Source organism: Grampus griseus, assembly GCF_964374135.1.
Source record: "Grampus griseus genome assembly, chromosome: 9".
Lineage (NCBI taxonomy): Eukaryota > Metazoa > Chordata > Mammalia > Artiodactyla > Delphinidae > Grampus > Grampus griseus.
The window spans coordinates 11,319,994-11,335,722 of record NC_139003.1 but is presented as its reverse complement, the minus strand read 5'-3'; the positions used below and the strand labels follow the sequence as shown (position 1 = coordinate 11,335,722).

The 15,729-nt window shown below is 45.6% G+C and overlaps 1 protein-coding gene across 6 annotated transcripts in view; it reads right to left on the bottom strand.

Annotated features, from left to right (window-relative positions):
* LOC309827474 (TRPM8 channel-associated factor 1) overlaps window positions 1–15,729 on the bottom strand; it is a gene marked incomplete at both ends in the record, with an annotated part of 87,894 nt that overhangs the window by 39,446 nt on the left and 32,719 nt on the right. For 3 of the 6 annotated variants that reach the window (XM_082662132.1, XM_082662130.1, XM_082662131.1), the window contains 7 exons: window positions 3,575–4,598; window positions 7,163–7,413; window positions 9,114–9,451; window positions 10,503–10,742; window positions 11,056–11,269; window positions 12,400–12,497; window positions 12,787–13,781. The exons of 1 other annotated variant lie outside the window; for it this stretch is intronic. In XM_082662132.1, the coding sequence (XP_082518258.1) occupies window positions 4,589–4,598; window positions 7,163–7,413; window positions 9,114–9,451; window positions 10,503–10,742; window positions 11,056–11,269; window positions 12,400–12,497; window positions 12,787–13,781 (2,146 nt within the window). Of the gene's footprint in view, window positions 1–3,574; window positions 4,599–7,158; window positions 7,414–9,113; window positions 9,452–10,502; window positions 10,743–11,055; window positions 11,270–12,399; window positions 12,498–12,786; window positions 13,782–15,729 lie in introns of those variants that run through there. 2 more of the 6 variants (XM_082662133.1, XM_082662135.1) reach the window with 1 other exon arrangement.

Sequence of the window (15,729 nt, the reverse complement as noted above, 5' to 3'; positions counted from 1 at the left end):
AAGCCTTAACTAAGGCTTGTTATTGTTTGCTTTGTAACAGTTTGGTTCCAAGGCTACACAGATAGCAAGAAAAGGAGAAACTATTAAAAAAAAAAGTTGGAGTTTCCTCTCCTGTCTCTGTTAACCTTGACAAAGGGTGAGGAATGAGCTTATCATCTTTCCAGGTTCTTGGCTCCTGTTTACATCAGACACTTCCCAGATGAGTGGACTGGGCATAGGCAGAGGCTGCTGTATTGTTGAGAAGCGGAGCGGGGTCTTCTCTCTATGTCTCTGGGCCTCTTCCCAACCACTTGACTTGTTTTTATACTGTACATTTGATCATTTTGCCCTCCCTCCTACCCTTTCAGCACTATCTCAGTTCTCAAATTATACTAAATAATTTTGGCAATCTGTGAAAGTGCCTATGATGTCCAAATTTAGGCAGCTCATGCAAAGAAATTTTTAGTACCTCCAGGTACATATTTCTTAACTAATTATATGAGTCCCTATATAGTGCAGATGAACAGGATTAACTCTCTGATGGCCCTCAGGTGCACATATTTGTATTAACATAATCCTTGGCTTCTGACACTGTCATCACTGGTCGATGCATACCTTGTTTTTAATTTACTCATTTATTTATTCTATTTATTTCTAATATAATGAGCACCTATGAAACCAACCACCTAACATGACACTAGAACATTGGAAATAAACTGCTCAAGCTTTCCTATCAAAGAAACGCTTCTCTTTACAGCATTTAAATGACAAGAATCCAAATAAGTAACATTTCTGTAACTCTCTCGAATTAGATGTGGAATTGTTTTTGTGTATCTGTAGCTAGATGTCTGAAAAGTTAAGGATAACCTCCACCCCTTCTGTACCACACTTGGAAGACTGACTCCAATTATGTGGGTCAATGAAAGAAATCTGTTTCAAAATGGAAGCCAAGTAGGGGTCCAAAATCTTTGAAGGCGTAAAGAACGTAGGCGTGAATTAGTCTTGAAAGAAGGGTGTGTTACTTTTGTCAGCAAGAATAGTCAATATCTAGGGCAGTATTTGATTACTTACTGGCCTGTTAAGTACATATATTAGGTGAGGTTGTGACGTTGGGTGGGGACATTGGTTTAGGGACTAGGTAAATCAGAGAGTGATCTTGAGAGGAGATAGGAAAGATTTCCAATAAATGCAGTTGTTGAAGATTGGCAGGAAGGTCAGTCAATACTCATTAGAGAGCTCCAGTTGGCCTTGGAAGGTAGACAACAGAAGAGAGTAAATTAATGAAGAAGGAAGAGCCACCAAGAAGCTAGGCATAGCAGGACACATGAAACTTGGGAGCCTGAAGATGTCCACTAGACAGCTGGCTGTTTCTCCCAACTACAGGGGAAAAATAGCAGAAAATCGATTATGATATTGAGGCAGTTTGGCAAAGAACATACCAAAGAGACTAACAGATGGATAGAAATCCTCTGACATCACCTGGTCTCATATATGACTAAAACTTACCAAAACTGTGAAATGAATAGTTCAGGAAAGCGTACATCATGGTCTTGAAATGCTCCTGGAATAGAGACAAACATCATGTGCCTTCTTGGGAAAGAACACTAGTTGGTGATTTTCATGAACACCCTGTTGCACATTCATTCACTCAACAGATATTGAAAACCTGCTAGACAGTAAGCTGAATCAGCAGACACATGGTGAGATGGGGACAGGATTTGTTTTCTGTGGAACACCTGTAGAAACAAGAGAAGGGGAAGTGTGTCTGAATAGCTGGAGGGTATTTAGTGCGGTTAGAACTAGAGAGTGATGGGGAGATGTGATGAGCCTTAGACACACCGGGTGGATCCAAATACTTGAGGGCCTTATAAGCCATTTTAAGTGTTTTGATTGGACTGTATCTTAGTTAATATGAAGCCATTGAAGGGTTTTTATTTAAGTTTATTAAAAAATTTTCAAAGTAATACATGCACAAGGTAAAAAATTAAATAGTACAGAAGGACTTAAAATGAAAAACACAGTTTCCCACCCCACCCTTTTAACCCTAGTCCCATACCCTAGAGGCAGTGCATTTAACAATTTCTATTTTTAGATATTCTGTTAACTAACTTCCTAACATTAAATAATGTTTGAACGATAATTTCTTGACTTATTAACTTTAGACAATCTTTAATAATCCCCCATTACAAAAGATAAGGATTTAACTTACACTATTCCCACCTTTCATTTGCCTATCCTTTTCCAAATTTTTGATAGATGTCATTTTTAATACTTCTATTGGTTTATAGTTTTGAACAGTAACAATCCTTTAGTCCTTGTTCCATTAACTGTAGACTTTATCTTTTCATCCCCATTTGGAATAGGTAAGTAATTCTACTCTTCCCTCCACCTCTCTTCCCCCAACTAATTCTCAACCTCTTTCTGCTTTCTTTTTCCTTTTCAGGATTACTTTCCCTTTTATTTCTGAATAAAAGATTAAGCCTTTCATGTTTTACCTATAAGCTGATCATAACACTGAATACCAATCAATAGTATCTACATTATTTTGGCTTTGTAAATACTGTTTACTGGGAGCTAAGTAGAAGCTAGGATATTTTCTTCCAAACATATCCAGTGTCATGTTTCCTGTGTCACTTGAAATGAAATGTACCTACTGCCAATATCAAAATGAGTCTCTTCTTACATTCCATGATTTTTTTTATTATTGTCTCATAATTGAACCTGAATTTGACATTTCTATTTTGTTCTCTTGTTTACTAAAGAATGTATCTCCTCCACATTCTCAAACATTCCAGCTTCTCAAGGATATCTATGGCACAGAATGCATATTCTCCCCAGAGAGCCTGAGACTGTGTACTCTCATCTGAAATGGGGCTCTTGGATAACTGTCACTCTAGAGTGAGCCATCCTATTGGATACCTGTCACTCTGGAGTGAGCCTTCTTGTTGGATAACTGTCACTCTGGAGTGAGCCTTCCTATTGGATAACTGTCACTCTGGAGTGAGCCATCCTATTGGATAACTGTCACTCTGGAGTGAGCCTTCTTGTTGGATAACTGTCACTCTGGAGTGAGCTATCCTATTGGATAATGGTCACTCTGGAGTGAGCTATCCTATTGGATAACTGTCACTCTGGAGTCAGCCATCCTGGGTGAGGTCCACTGTTTTCTGGATTCCATTTCTTTCTCTTTCCCGATTTTCATTCTCATTTTGCCGGAGAACTTCCTCAGTAGGTGAGAGAGAACTTCCTTTCCAGGTGCTAAGAGGGTAGACTTTCTGAAAACTCGCATGTTGGAAAATTCCTTTCGACTTGACTCTTGACAGTTTGGCTTGCTATGGAATTCTGGGTACAAAGATTTTCCATGTGTGAAGACACTTCTCTATTGGCTTCTAGCATTGTGTTGATGATGAAAAATCGGCTCCCAGTCTAGTTCTCATCCCTTTTTAGTTGAGCTAATTATGATGACCTAATTTTATTTTTTTCTCTTGGCACTTTCAGTATCTTCGCTCTATCCTTAATATATATCCAAAATTTCACAAGATTATGTCTAGATGTAGGTTGTATAGGGTCCTCTCAATTTGGAGACTTATTTCTGTTCAATTTTCTTTTCTTCACAACATTTCCTGTGTTCTCTCTTCCAGAAACTCATAACAGTTAGATATTGTCTGTGTCTCTTTTCTCTCTTTATATTTTCTATTTTTTTTTGCTCTATATCTAGGGAGATTCCCTCAACCTTATTTTACAGCCTGTCTACTAAATATTTTTGGCAGTCCTATTTCAATTTAAGGGCTCCTCTTATTTTCAGCGTTTTCCCTTTCTTTGTAGCATCCTGTTTTTATCTTACAAATGCACCTTAGATGTCTCCGAAGATATTTAAGTCATTTTCTTCCATGTTAACTGTTGCCCCTAGAGTCTGTTATATTTTTCAAATCTCCTGATTGTTTATTTTTCTCACATGCTGCTCCCCTGGTCCCTCCCCCAACCCCTACCCCTAAGGCTCAATGTCTGGGAATTCCCAGCTGACCATTTGCATTGAAGAATCAGTATAACTGTTTTTATAGGAGTTGCCGTGGGTTCCCTCTGCCATTGTGTGGTCTGTCTGCTTCTCCAGTAAGCCTTTCTGTGGCTAAAATCACTTGGTTACTTGAGTAGGGATCTCAGCCATCTGTAGAGAACTAACTGCTAGGGGCTCACTTTTCTCCCCAAAAGAGAAATTTATTTTGGAGCACCAACTCCTACCTTTCCTCAAGCAGTTTATTCGATTCCTTTACACAAACAACAACAATAAACAACAACAACAGACTTAACAGAAACCAGTGGTAGGTTGCCTGTATTCTGTGCAAAGGTTGGGGTAGAATGAGATGGGGTTCAATTTCACAACTGACATAATTCTTCAGTAGACAGACTTTTCAGGTGCCCAAATCTCTTTGGGGTTACATGTTCAGATCAGCTTATATTCCGTCTGAAAGGAGCTGCACTCTTTCATTATCACTTCTTCCACTTTCTCTCTTCCAGAAATGTGTTGAGATCTTCTTCACTTATAACCAAATTCCTTCAGTTTTCTTTGCTGAGATGTGTCAATTCTCTTTTACATTTCTTGACTTCGGTTTCAGTGGGGCCTGGGGAGGGAGGGAAGTAAACTTACATGTTCAGTTCATCATCTTAAATTCAAAGTCCCATTGGAAGCTTTTAGACAGGGGAGTGACATGGATAACTTGATATTTTTAAAAGGTCCCCGGGGCTGTACTGCTGAAAATGGACTAAGGAGGGCAAGAATGGGTATAAAAATTGTTCTAAATGACTGAGGATCTAATTTCCTTTCTGAAAACATACAGTGTCTGAGACTTTTGGGAGTCAGACACTTTACCAAAATAGCCCATCGTTCAAAATCCAATAAGCTAGTAGAATGCTTTCATGGTGCCCTGGAGATAAGGACTGAAACCCGAAGATCCCGGAACCCAGATGACTGGGACCGTACTAAAGGGACCATCCCAGCACTGTCCATTGGGAGCACCTCAGGAGCCAGCCTCAAAGTCTTCCTTTGAACTGGCATTCAGGGTAAACAAAAGGACTTTCTGTTCTGATAAAATTAGATGAGAGCTAAGTAAAAACAGCCAAATTGCTGGCGAGGAGGGACATAAAGTTCCTTCTGTTTGCTGGTTCATTTCTTCATTTCCTCATTTATTTGCTTGTTCAAAGCACTGTAGTTACTACAACTCATTTGTATTCAGAATGCCTGGGTTCAGATCCCAGATCTATCACTTATTACCAGTAAAGGCTTAGGCAATTTACCCAATCTCCATAAAATTCAGTTCACTCATTTGAAAAATGGGAGCTGTTCAGTTTCCATTCCATAGGTTACTGTGAAGATTAAATGAAACAGTCTATATACTTGGCACATACTCAACAACCCACTAATTGATAGCAATTATTTTCAATGCTGAATGAATATTTAACATCTATGTTTGAAGTACCTGGATGATAGATACTCATGAAATAAGGGAAAATAATTCTAGTATTAAGAAATGACACAATAAAAGAATCGAAAGAAAAACATTGTCTAGGTCAAATCTTATTGTCTGTGCATCCATCCAATTCCCAATTAAGCAAATAAAACAGTGCATTAAAGCAACTAAATCAAAAGAAGTGAGCTAAAGGAAAACTGGCTGGATGTACACAGCATTAATCCTGGAGCCCCAACTCTAGCTGAAACTACGAAGAATTGGGAGGTTCTGAATAAGACTGGAAGAAAAGTTAAAAATCTCTGAATGTACTGTAATTAAATGAAATTTGGGTCAGTTGCATCCAGTTATCTTGTTCCAGTGTAAAGGTTCTATTTGTGCATGGACTTTATCTGCCAAACAGCGACAGGAATCTGTGTCACTGCGGAAATATAAACACCATCACTCAGCCGGATGCTCCTTGTTTGCTAAGGATGAACATCCTCATGGAATTGTTCTGGTTTTCAAGCGACTTCCACTCTTAATCAAAGAAGGGATTTTACCTGAAAGATGGAATTGAAGAAGGAGACCAAACCCCAAGCAGCTTTTAAACCCCACTATAAATATAGAGACCTTCCTTTAGATCATAGGGCAATATACCAGAATCCTTTCAGAGTCAGTGTATAAAAGTGTAGGATGGGATAGGGTTAATTCACTGCATCTGTAAATGCCATCTGAAAGTGCAGTCCTGATCTAAAATGATACTGAGTTAATTTGACAGTAACAGTGGCAGCTGACAATTTCTCAGTACCTCCTAAATGCCAGGTACTGTCACTTTTAGAGGCACTAAAATTTAATCCTCACAATAGTCCTATGAAATAGATCCCATTTTATAGATGAGGAAATTGAGTCACAGAGAAGTTCAGGAGCTTGCCCAGAGTCTAACTGGTGAAAGAACCAGAACTTGGATGTGGTAAGTCAACTGTGAGAGATGATGACCTTAACCCCTGGGCTGTGGGAAGAGAATGGGGAGTAGGAAACTCACTACTCTGTGGACCATCATGAAATAAAACCACCCCTTAGAGTGCATGCCCAGTATCCACACTCCTCAGAATGACCGGTCTGTCTTCACCCACAACCCTGTGAGGCAGGGATCTTTACCCTCACCTTACACACAAAGAAATGGGAGTTCAGAGATAAAACGACTTTCCCAAGAGCTAACCCTAGTTATGGGCTCTTCATAATACACCAGACAGCTTTTGGAAAACTACCTAAGACATAAAATATATGAGTCATCAGGGAGCTGTCTGAATATCATGGTAAATTAGTATTTCATTTGGGTTCTATGGTCAGGTTTTTGGGGAAATGATCAAAATAAAAGCCCAGGGAGTCCTCAGGGTGAGAGCCACCCTCTGGGCTATGGCCCACGATGGTGAACCAAGGGCTGGCATAGGAGCAGGGGCCAAAGCTCTCAGCACTGGCCCAGCACAGGGTCAGGAGGGCATCTGCTGGCTGAGAGCAGAGGAATGAGCTCATAAACAGAAGGCTTTGCTCCTGAGGGATTATGATTCCACTTTTTTCTATGTTCTGAACCCACTCCCCAGAGATATGACTAAGATCTAGGGGCAGTGAGCTTGGGAGGGCAAGGCTAGAACCTAAGAGACAGAGGTCGAGGAGTGAATCCCCATCTCTGCCTAACTCCCCAAACCTCTCTACCTGCCACCTCGCTGGGCACTCCTTACATCTGTGTGAGGAGGTACAATTTCATAATATTTTCCTTCCACTCAGGCAGATAGGCCAGGCTGGTTGCCACTTCCTTCTGGATCGGCCAGGCCCAGGCCTCAAAGAACGGAGCCAGGTTCTTCTGCACTTGGTGGGAGAACATCTTCACCCACAGATTCATTTTGTCGACATTGTCTGTGGGCAAGTTGGTCTGGTTCCTATACTCAGTGAAGAGACGGATGAACGGCTCCCACCCAAAGGCCTCCTGGAGCTGGAAAGAGAAGGAAGGAGGAGGATGAGACATCTGATCTACAGGAGACCCAACAAACACTCTAAATGAGTTAACGCGTTTCACCCCTTAAACACCAGTTTCATGTCTATCACTGACCCTCTGCTGTTTTACCTGCCAGCCTCACGTGCTACTCTCATGTTCTGATGACGAGAAGGGCCTCTGAGCCGGCACAGGGCTCAACACAAAGCAGACACTCAAGACAGCTGTGGTGAAAACTGTAGGATTTACTACCAATATCATTATTCACCTATCTCACTAGACCATGAAAGTAGTCACAGGATATTACACGAGGATTTAAAATTGGTTGAAGTGAAAAAATCCACTGTTTTTCATAGTTGCAAAGTTAAACCCCAACAATTAGGGAACTCCCAGCCGTATCCTGACATAATCCACACTAACTGTAGGTCTATGTCAATTTGCAAGGCGACCAAAAACGGCCTTTGGGAAAAAAGGTGAGTCCAGTAGAAGCAGAAGACAATGTATAGTCTAGGTAGCTAGAATTAAGAGTAAGGCATAATTTTGGGAAAAGGCAGCCGTCCCGAGGCTGTTGGAAACAGCCCATGTTAATTTGTTTATTTTTGGCTGTGCTCGGTCTCTGTTGCTGTGTGCAGGCTTTCTCTAGTTGCAGCAAGCGGGGGCTACTCTTTGCTGTGGTGTGAGGGCTTCTCATTGCGGTGGCTTCTCTTGTTGTGGAGCGCGGGCTCCGTAGTTGCGGTGCACGGGCTTAGTTGCTCTGTGGCATGCGGGATCTTCCCGGACCAGGGCTCGAACCCGTGTCCCCTGCATTGGCACATGGATTCTTAACCACTGCGCCACCAGGGAAGCAGTTCCAACCTCAACTTGATTTCACAGAGGAGGAACTTCTGTCCCGATGACAAGGTTAAAGCAGTCTCCTAGCAGTGTCATCGTCATTCTTGTGGCGGAGGGGATCTGCAGTGAGAACTCCAGCAGGTGGAAGGGCCAGAATAGAGTGTGGCTGGCCTGAGACTGAGTTCCAGAATCCAAGGTGATGAAACTCTCCACAGTGAGCTGGGAACTAATCCAGGGACCGGGGGACTGGAACTGGGGTGTTGTGTGATAACTAAAAGGCAAAGGCCACCCCCATGTCCAGTTCAGTGAGGAAACCTGGCTTGCTTATAAGGTGGAAACCGAGGCACAGCCAGGTCATAATAAGAAGACGGTTTACTCACCTAGGGAAAAAACAGCTCCTTTCCCACATATTGTGTGTGTGTGTGCGTGTGCGTGTGTGTGTGTGTGTGCGCGCGCGCGCGCGCACGCGTCGGGGTGTGTTCAGCTTTAGGGAGCTATTTGAACAGCACAGTTTGGCTTCTGTCTCAGGTATGTCTAGGTTTAAAGCCAGTGACAGCAACTATATTTGTAGCATCACATTTGCCTCTACCAATTTTTAACCTTTCTCAGTGCTTTCTGTCTACTCTCAAAAATCTCTTCAGAGTCCTGGGGTGAAGGGCGGGGCTGAGGCAATTAAGTCCACCTTAGGGCCATGCAAAGTGATGCCCTGAGAAGCATCCTCAACCAGCACCTTCACACCTGGGCGCTGTCAGGACCTCCCCAACCTGGTGTGGGAGGCGGGTCAGCGGGAGGTCCCCCGGGCACCACGCTACCATCTGCTCAGGGTCCCCACTGCGGGGCTCCCACCACCGCCCACACTGGCCCAGCACCTGTAAGTACGTTTCCAGGGCCGTCCATGCGTTCCAGTTTTTCACATTGGGACCCTTGCCCAGGTAGATTCTGACTCTCTTCTCCCGAACTGGGGGCCACAGAGCAATATTGGCTCGTCCTCGAGGGATGCCCAGGACCGTCTCGTGCACATAGACACACCACAGGTTGCAGGTGGCCTCGGTGGTGTGCGGGGGGAACTCCCACTCCTGCCGCTGCTGGTTGCGGCCCAGCTCGTGCACAGGGCCCCACAGCCCCTTGGTTCTGATGAGTTTCTCACTGATGAGCTCCTGCACCGACTCCAGGTGACACATGATGGGGTAGCCTGCGTGCATCCAGCCTGGGAAATGCAGGAGGGGGAAAAGAAGGTTAGAGCGCTCCCCACCCATCTAACAAAATTATTCTCTCTGTTGTATCTCCCAAAACACCCAGTCCCCGCTGACCCCATGACTTCCAGAACCCTGTAATGCTCAGAAAGGCAAAACCCAGAGCCTCCCGGGCCTTCCTCCTTACGCTCTCATTTTGTAATAATGCTTTCATCGCTGCTCTGACTGGCTATGGGAGCCGAGGCAGGTTACAGATCGCCGTTCGTGTTACTATTCAATTTTTCTGTTTCTCTGAGAGTGCTCTGTCTGTGTGAACCCATCATTATACTCTTTTCTCAAAATTAAGAACTTGTGGTTCTCATTCTTTAGACATGGAATTGCCCACGTCGACACTACCTTATAGTGATCATCTACATAAGCCAAGAAAACTAAGGTCCAGAGACATTTCCTTGGTTCTTTAATTTCTATACACCCTTCATTTTTCAGGCCTCTTGACCTGCTGGCAAAGATCTCTTTATTCAGTGCTTTCTCCCAACACCTGTGACCTAGGAAGAGGCCCTCGGTCGGTTTTATCCACTCCTTGAAGTCCCCTGATGGAAGTCTGTGAAAACCCAGCATGTATTTTCTGCACCAGTCCCACTGTTTGATAACATTTCTTGACTAAAACTGTTACATATTTTAACATACTGTGTACATATAGTTCTACGGCCTGCTTTTTATGTGTCATATAAGCTCATCATATTTCCTTATGCCATCAAAATATCACTTTAAATGTCTTCCTTAATGTCCACTGAAGGTATACACAATACATTACTGAACCATTCCATAACCATTCCTAAGTGGGCACTTAGGTAGTTTCCAGTGTTTTGTTGGGGGACACAGCGAGTCTTTTTTTTTTTTTTTTTGACGCATTTTTTCCCTTTCCATTTAAATAGCAAGGATTACATTTTATATGCCTTGCCATAAGAACATTTCTACCCTCCTGGCTGCCCACTGCATGGCTGTTGCAAGAAGGAAGGCCCTAAGTGGGGGCAGCATGCAGAGAGGTTCGCCCCAGGCACCTACCGACTGAGATCTGCACGTCGGCAACGATCCTCTGAGGCAGACGCAGGGGGAAAGGCTCAGCCCCTAGCCGGGCCACGGCCTGCATCACCTCGTCCCAGAGGCGTAGCAGCGGCTCAGGGTTCTCCAGAGTGCGAAGGTTTGCGGTTGGCACCGTCAAGATGATGTTGTCTGTAGCCAGCTCTCCCCAGGGACCTGGATGCTCCTGGATACGCCTCTTCCATTCCTCCTGGGATGTCTCCCCTGGAAGACAGGCCACAGCGCTTGAAACTTGTTTCCCCAAATCCCTGACATTAACACGTTCCACTTGAACCCCAGCAGGAGAATACCAACGCCATGAACAGCCACACCTGCTCTATCCTTCTTCTACAAAGGTCCCATGGATGGGACACAGTTTGGTCTTTATCCCCTCAGCCTCAAAGCTGACTGTAAGGAAGCTTCCCTCCCTTCCCTCCACCAATCCGAATCGCCCTCTTCCCATACCAGGCAGCCCCAGATGACCTCCTCACCCCCAGCTCTCCCTGTCCCTCGGGCTCGCTGCAGGGCGTCCACTCACCTAGCCTGTAGTAGGGAGCATGCACAGCCCCCTTAACCGTGACAGGCACGGAGCCCAGCTTGCTGCCCTGCGGCACGATGATGTACAGGAGGCCCCCCCAGAGGCAGGTTATCGACTTCGTGGGCTTGTCCAGGCAGCAGCGGTTAATCACAAGGGGGCCTCGGAACAGCTTGCTGGCCCTGGTCAGGTCATCGGTGTGGCAGCCAATCTGCACCTGGAGCAGAGAGATCCCCCACCTAGTGACCCTGGGGCATGCACGAGCCAAAGGGGAGAGCGCCCAGGACATGGGGACAGGAAGGGTCACGGGGCCATGAGCCTAGGCGAGTCCAGGCATCCCACCATTTATAAGCCCTGTGCGCTAAACCCATGAAATTGTATCATCCCTCAAGGTCGTATGGACCAGATCGTGTAAATTCACTCTCGGGGCGGGTCAAACAGCTCCACAAAGGGTCACGCTGAGACGCTGATGCAGGGGCACCAGGTGTGGCCCAGATGCTAATTCTGAGGTGGGCGACTCCCACACAGAGTCCCTTGCTGTCTCTGTAACAGCCAGAATCCTGGGCTGCCTATTCCCCCGTGGTGATTCTGGCTCTGGGAAGGGGCAGAGGGGATCCTGCCTTTTGACCTGAGAGGCCCAGTGGGAGAAAATGTGATCGGCTGATGTGGAAGATTGATTCAGTTCCACCTGTTCTCCCAAGCCCCTATTCCTGCGCCAGTGGAGTCACCCCTGTCCTCAGAGGCATCCTGGGACTGCTCTCCCGGGTTTATGCTAAACAAGTTCCAGGACAGATACAGGCACAAAACAGACGCTAACCATCACGATGGCCCACAAGGGGGATGGAGCAGGACGGCAGCTTAACGTTGTGAATACCGTGTGTGCATGTGAAAGTGACAGAGCTGACGCGGACCGGGCAAGCTAGGAACAGTGTATGGTGTCACAGGGAAGAAGCTGGAGTCAGAAGGACCTCATGCTTTGATGTGAAATGTACACGGGGTGGAACGTGGAGTAAGATTTATTGGACTGTGTGCTACGGCACCAGCCATCTGGTACCTTTCTTATTCCCCACTCTATGACATAAGTTAAAAGCACAAAACTTGAGCCAGAAGCTGGTTAGGTTTGAGTCCTGGGCGCTGAAATGTATCAAATCCATACATTTCAATCAATCAGTTAGCTGTTCTGCACCTTAGCTGCTCCATCCTAAGCAACTAAGGGGGTAGAAGTACATGCCCTTAGTGCCAGCTGGTTTTGTAGGAAGGTCAGGTAAGATGCCCACTATGAAAGCAAGAGCATCTGGCTTCCGTATTTGGGTTCCACGTTACGTGGTGAGATGGGGCATGCCTTACCTTCAGGTCAGCAGAGGCAGCGGCTTCAGGCAGCGAGACCTCTATAATTTGCCTCCCGGGTATGTAGAGCCCGGTGCTCATCCAGCAATACCTGGTGCCTGCCAAAAGCAAAGGAAGAGTAGACGTTACCCTTCCTCCGTGATTCCATCGCCACCCAGCTTCCAGAGTCCCTTCACGAGCTCTGCACATCTTCCTGCCTCCGTGCCGCCCTGGCTCTACTCTTCCAAACATCACCTAAAACCTCAACCCCCATCTCCTTGAGAGTGCACGGCAGAGGACGGAGATGGCCTCCTGGGGGTGATCAGATCTGGAGCTGAGCTGCTGAAGTCATCACGACCCATTGCCCTCCAGTTCCCACCCGCCAGGCTCCCACCCCTCATTCCTTACCTGGATTGTTGCAGTTGACCTCAACAGTGATAGGAGATTCCGAGGGGCGCAGGTAGGGGCTGCTGTACATATCCTCAATTTCTGGGACTAACAGAGAGAGGTCGCTTCCAGAGTGGGCCAGCCCAGTGGCCAGGGAGAGCATAGCACCCCTGCAGCAGTCGTTGATGACAGGGTTCTCTCGGGTCGCTACTGGGAGCCGATAGCGACTCAGCAGCTTCCTCAGGAGCCGATGCACCGACATGTAGGCAGGGATCTCCTCTGCGGGGATCTGCAGGAAGGCTGCGCCATCCGGTCCCAGCTTTGCCAACCAGCCCTTCTCCACGTTCCCTCTCTTCCTGCCCATTATAACCTGGAACTCGGCCAGGGTGGAACGGAAGTGATAGGTCCTTATCCCTGCCTTAGGAGTACGAAAGGGCCCAGGGTTGAGGCTTTGGCTGGTGATGCTAATGCCAAAGGGGTTGAGGAGGAGGTTTCCTGGGAACCGAGCCAAAGGGGACACTCCTGGGTTCTTGAAGGCCCACCACCAGGCTTGGGCTCCAACAAACAGGCCCCCGCCCTCTGCTACAAACTCCTGCAGCTCCTTGACCCCCACATCACTCACGGGCTCAAAGCAATAGACACTGGCATCGCTGGTCAGATTGGGCTCAATGCTGCTGTCTATGCCCCCCACTGCAAGCAGCCCACTCAGAGTCCTCAGTTCTGTCTGCACCACGACCTTGCCTCTGCGGCCCGCGTCCAGCCAGCGCACAGCATTGAGCAGAAAGGGGCCCAGTTTACCAACGGTGAAAAGGACCTTGTGGCCAGTCACGACCACCCGGCCCCGGCCGTAGCGGGCAGCCGCTATGACACAGCCATGGTAGGAATCTAGCCCCAGGGGAAAGGCTAAAGCCCCGTGCACTAGCAGCTGGGACGGGAAACAGTCCGAGTTGCTGATGTCCAGCTCAGAAATCCCGTGCAGGAGTTCATCTCTGTCCTCGGAGAGATCGTCTTCACAACTGCAAAAGACACACGTGTTCTCTATTACAAAGCGCTCAGAACAGCACCCAGCACATAGCAAGTGTCAGACTTACTAATACCATTTTTAGCTCTTACACGGGAACTGGGAGAACAAAGTGGGCAGACCCGGCCTCACTGGGTATGGAGACTTGTTGGAGGGAAGACAGAGGCACTCGGCATTAATTCTGCTCTTTGTGTGCAAACCCTCCAAAGGAAATCTCGAAAGAAGTCCTGCTGGGTGTACCCAATACCGTATCTTAAATATACTGGGTTTAAGTGTTTGTTTCAGCCTTTGAAACACTATACAAAGAACTGAATGGAAAATCATGGTTTCATCCTTATAAGGAGGCTTGTTTATAATTTCATGCATCGAATTTTCTACAAATAAAGTCAACAGAGAGCTGAGTCAGTCAGTGGCGTTAGTGAAGAATCACTATTATCTCAAAAGGTGGGGCAGGGAGCTGACCGGCCTCAACTCTAGTGGGACCCTCCTGTTACGTGAACCCAAGAGGATTGACTGCCTACACCCAGAATCCCACACATTCGTTGCCGGCTCAACAGGGGTGATACACATCTGTGCTATAAGGTTTTTCTCATCACCACCTGTTCCTATCTAAGGGTAACAAACTCCTATAAGACTTTCAGGACACCTATAACCCCCAAAATGGGGGAAGCCCCAGGTAGTGGGATTATGAGGGGGTAAGAGGTAGAGTGATCTCTAAGCTTGAGGTCCCAGAGCTGGTTAAGTCACTCTCGTTAGGTAAATCTCTGGCAACTGTATGGTCAGAGGACGTTGTAAGGAAACACTGAAAAATTTACAGTATTTGTGTTGTACTCTCTGTGGTTGGCAGAGCTGTAATTAACTGATGGGGAAACTATAGTCCTCTTAGCAGGTACATACCTTTCCTGAAGATAAAGGTATCACCCTACAAGATGACTCTCCACCTCCTTGAAGCACTAGCCATTAAAATCATTCAACTAGCTGTTCGTGCCCTGATTCCAAATTTACCAAACAACCTTGTGATAATAATAGTACTTCCCAGGATCATCTGCCTAAAGAAAGAAGTCACTGGCCAGGAAAACCAAAATCTTCTATTTTTTTGTGACATTTATATTTCTCTAGCAACATCCTAGTATATCTTTAATTTGCTGATTCTAAAGCAAAAAACATTCATTTTTAAATTTAAGTACTTTATGCATACAAAATTAAATAGAAAATGTTTTAGTTCTTTTTTTTTAATAGATCTTTATTGAAGGTGTGGCACATATATACAATGTAATATTACTCAGCCATAAAAAGAAACGAAACTGAGTTACTTGTAGTGAGGTGGATGGACCTAGAGTCTGTCATACAGACTGAAGTAAGTCAGAAAGAGAAAAACAAATACCGTATGCTAACGCATATATATGGAATCTAAAAAAAAAAAAAAGGTTATGAAAAACCTAGGGGCAGGACAGGAATAGTGACACAGATGTAGAGAATGGACTTGAGGGCTTGGAGTGGGACGGGGAAGCTGGGGTGAAGTGAGAGTAGCATCGACATAAAAAATGTAAAATAGTATGTAAAATAGTTGGCTGGTGGGAAGCAGCAGCATAGCACGGGGAGATTAGCTTGGTGCTTTGTGTTTTAGTTCTTATCACGAGTTCTGTTCATAAATTTCATGCAATTAATTGTTTTACAAGTGTAGTCAGTGAAGAGGTGATTTACGTTGGTATCAAGGTTTGTACATTAGCCTGTTACGACAAGATGAGCAATACTGAATGTGCAAAGTTAAGACCCAGACACTGTGTCACTAGCAGGACCCTAGATGCTCCCTGCTGAGTCGGAAGCATCGTCAGAGACCTGTCTGTTATTTCTGAGAGCCATGGCTTATATGCAGGGGGAGATAAATGTTCCATAAAAAACTTGAATTGGATTTTTACTTTTCTTTTCCCTCTCTGTTCTGA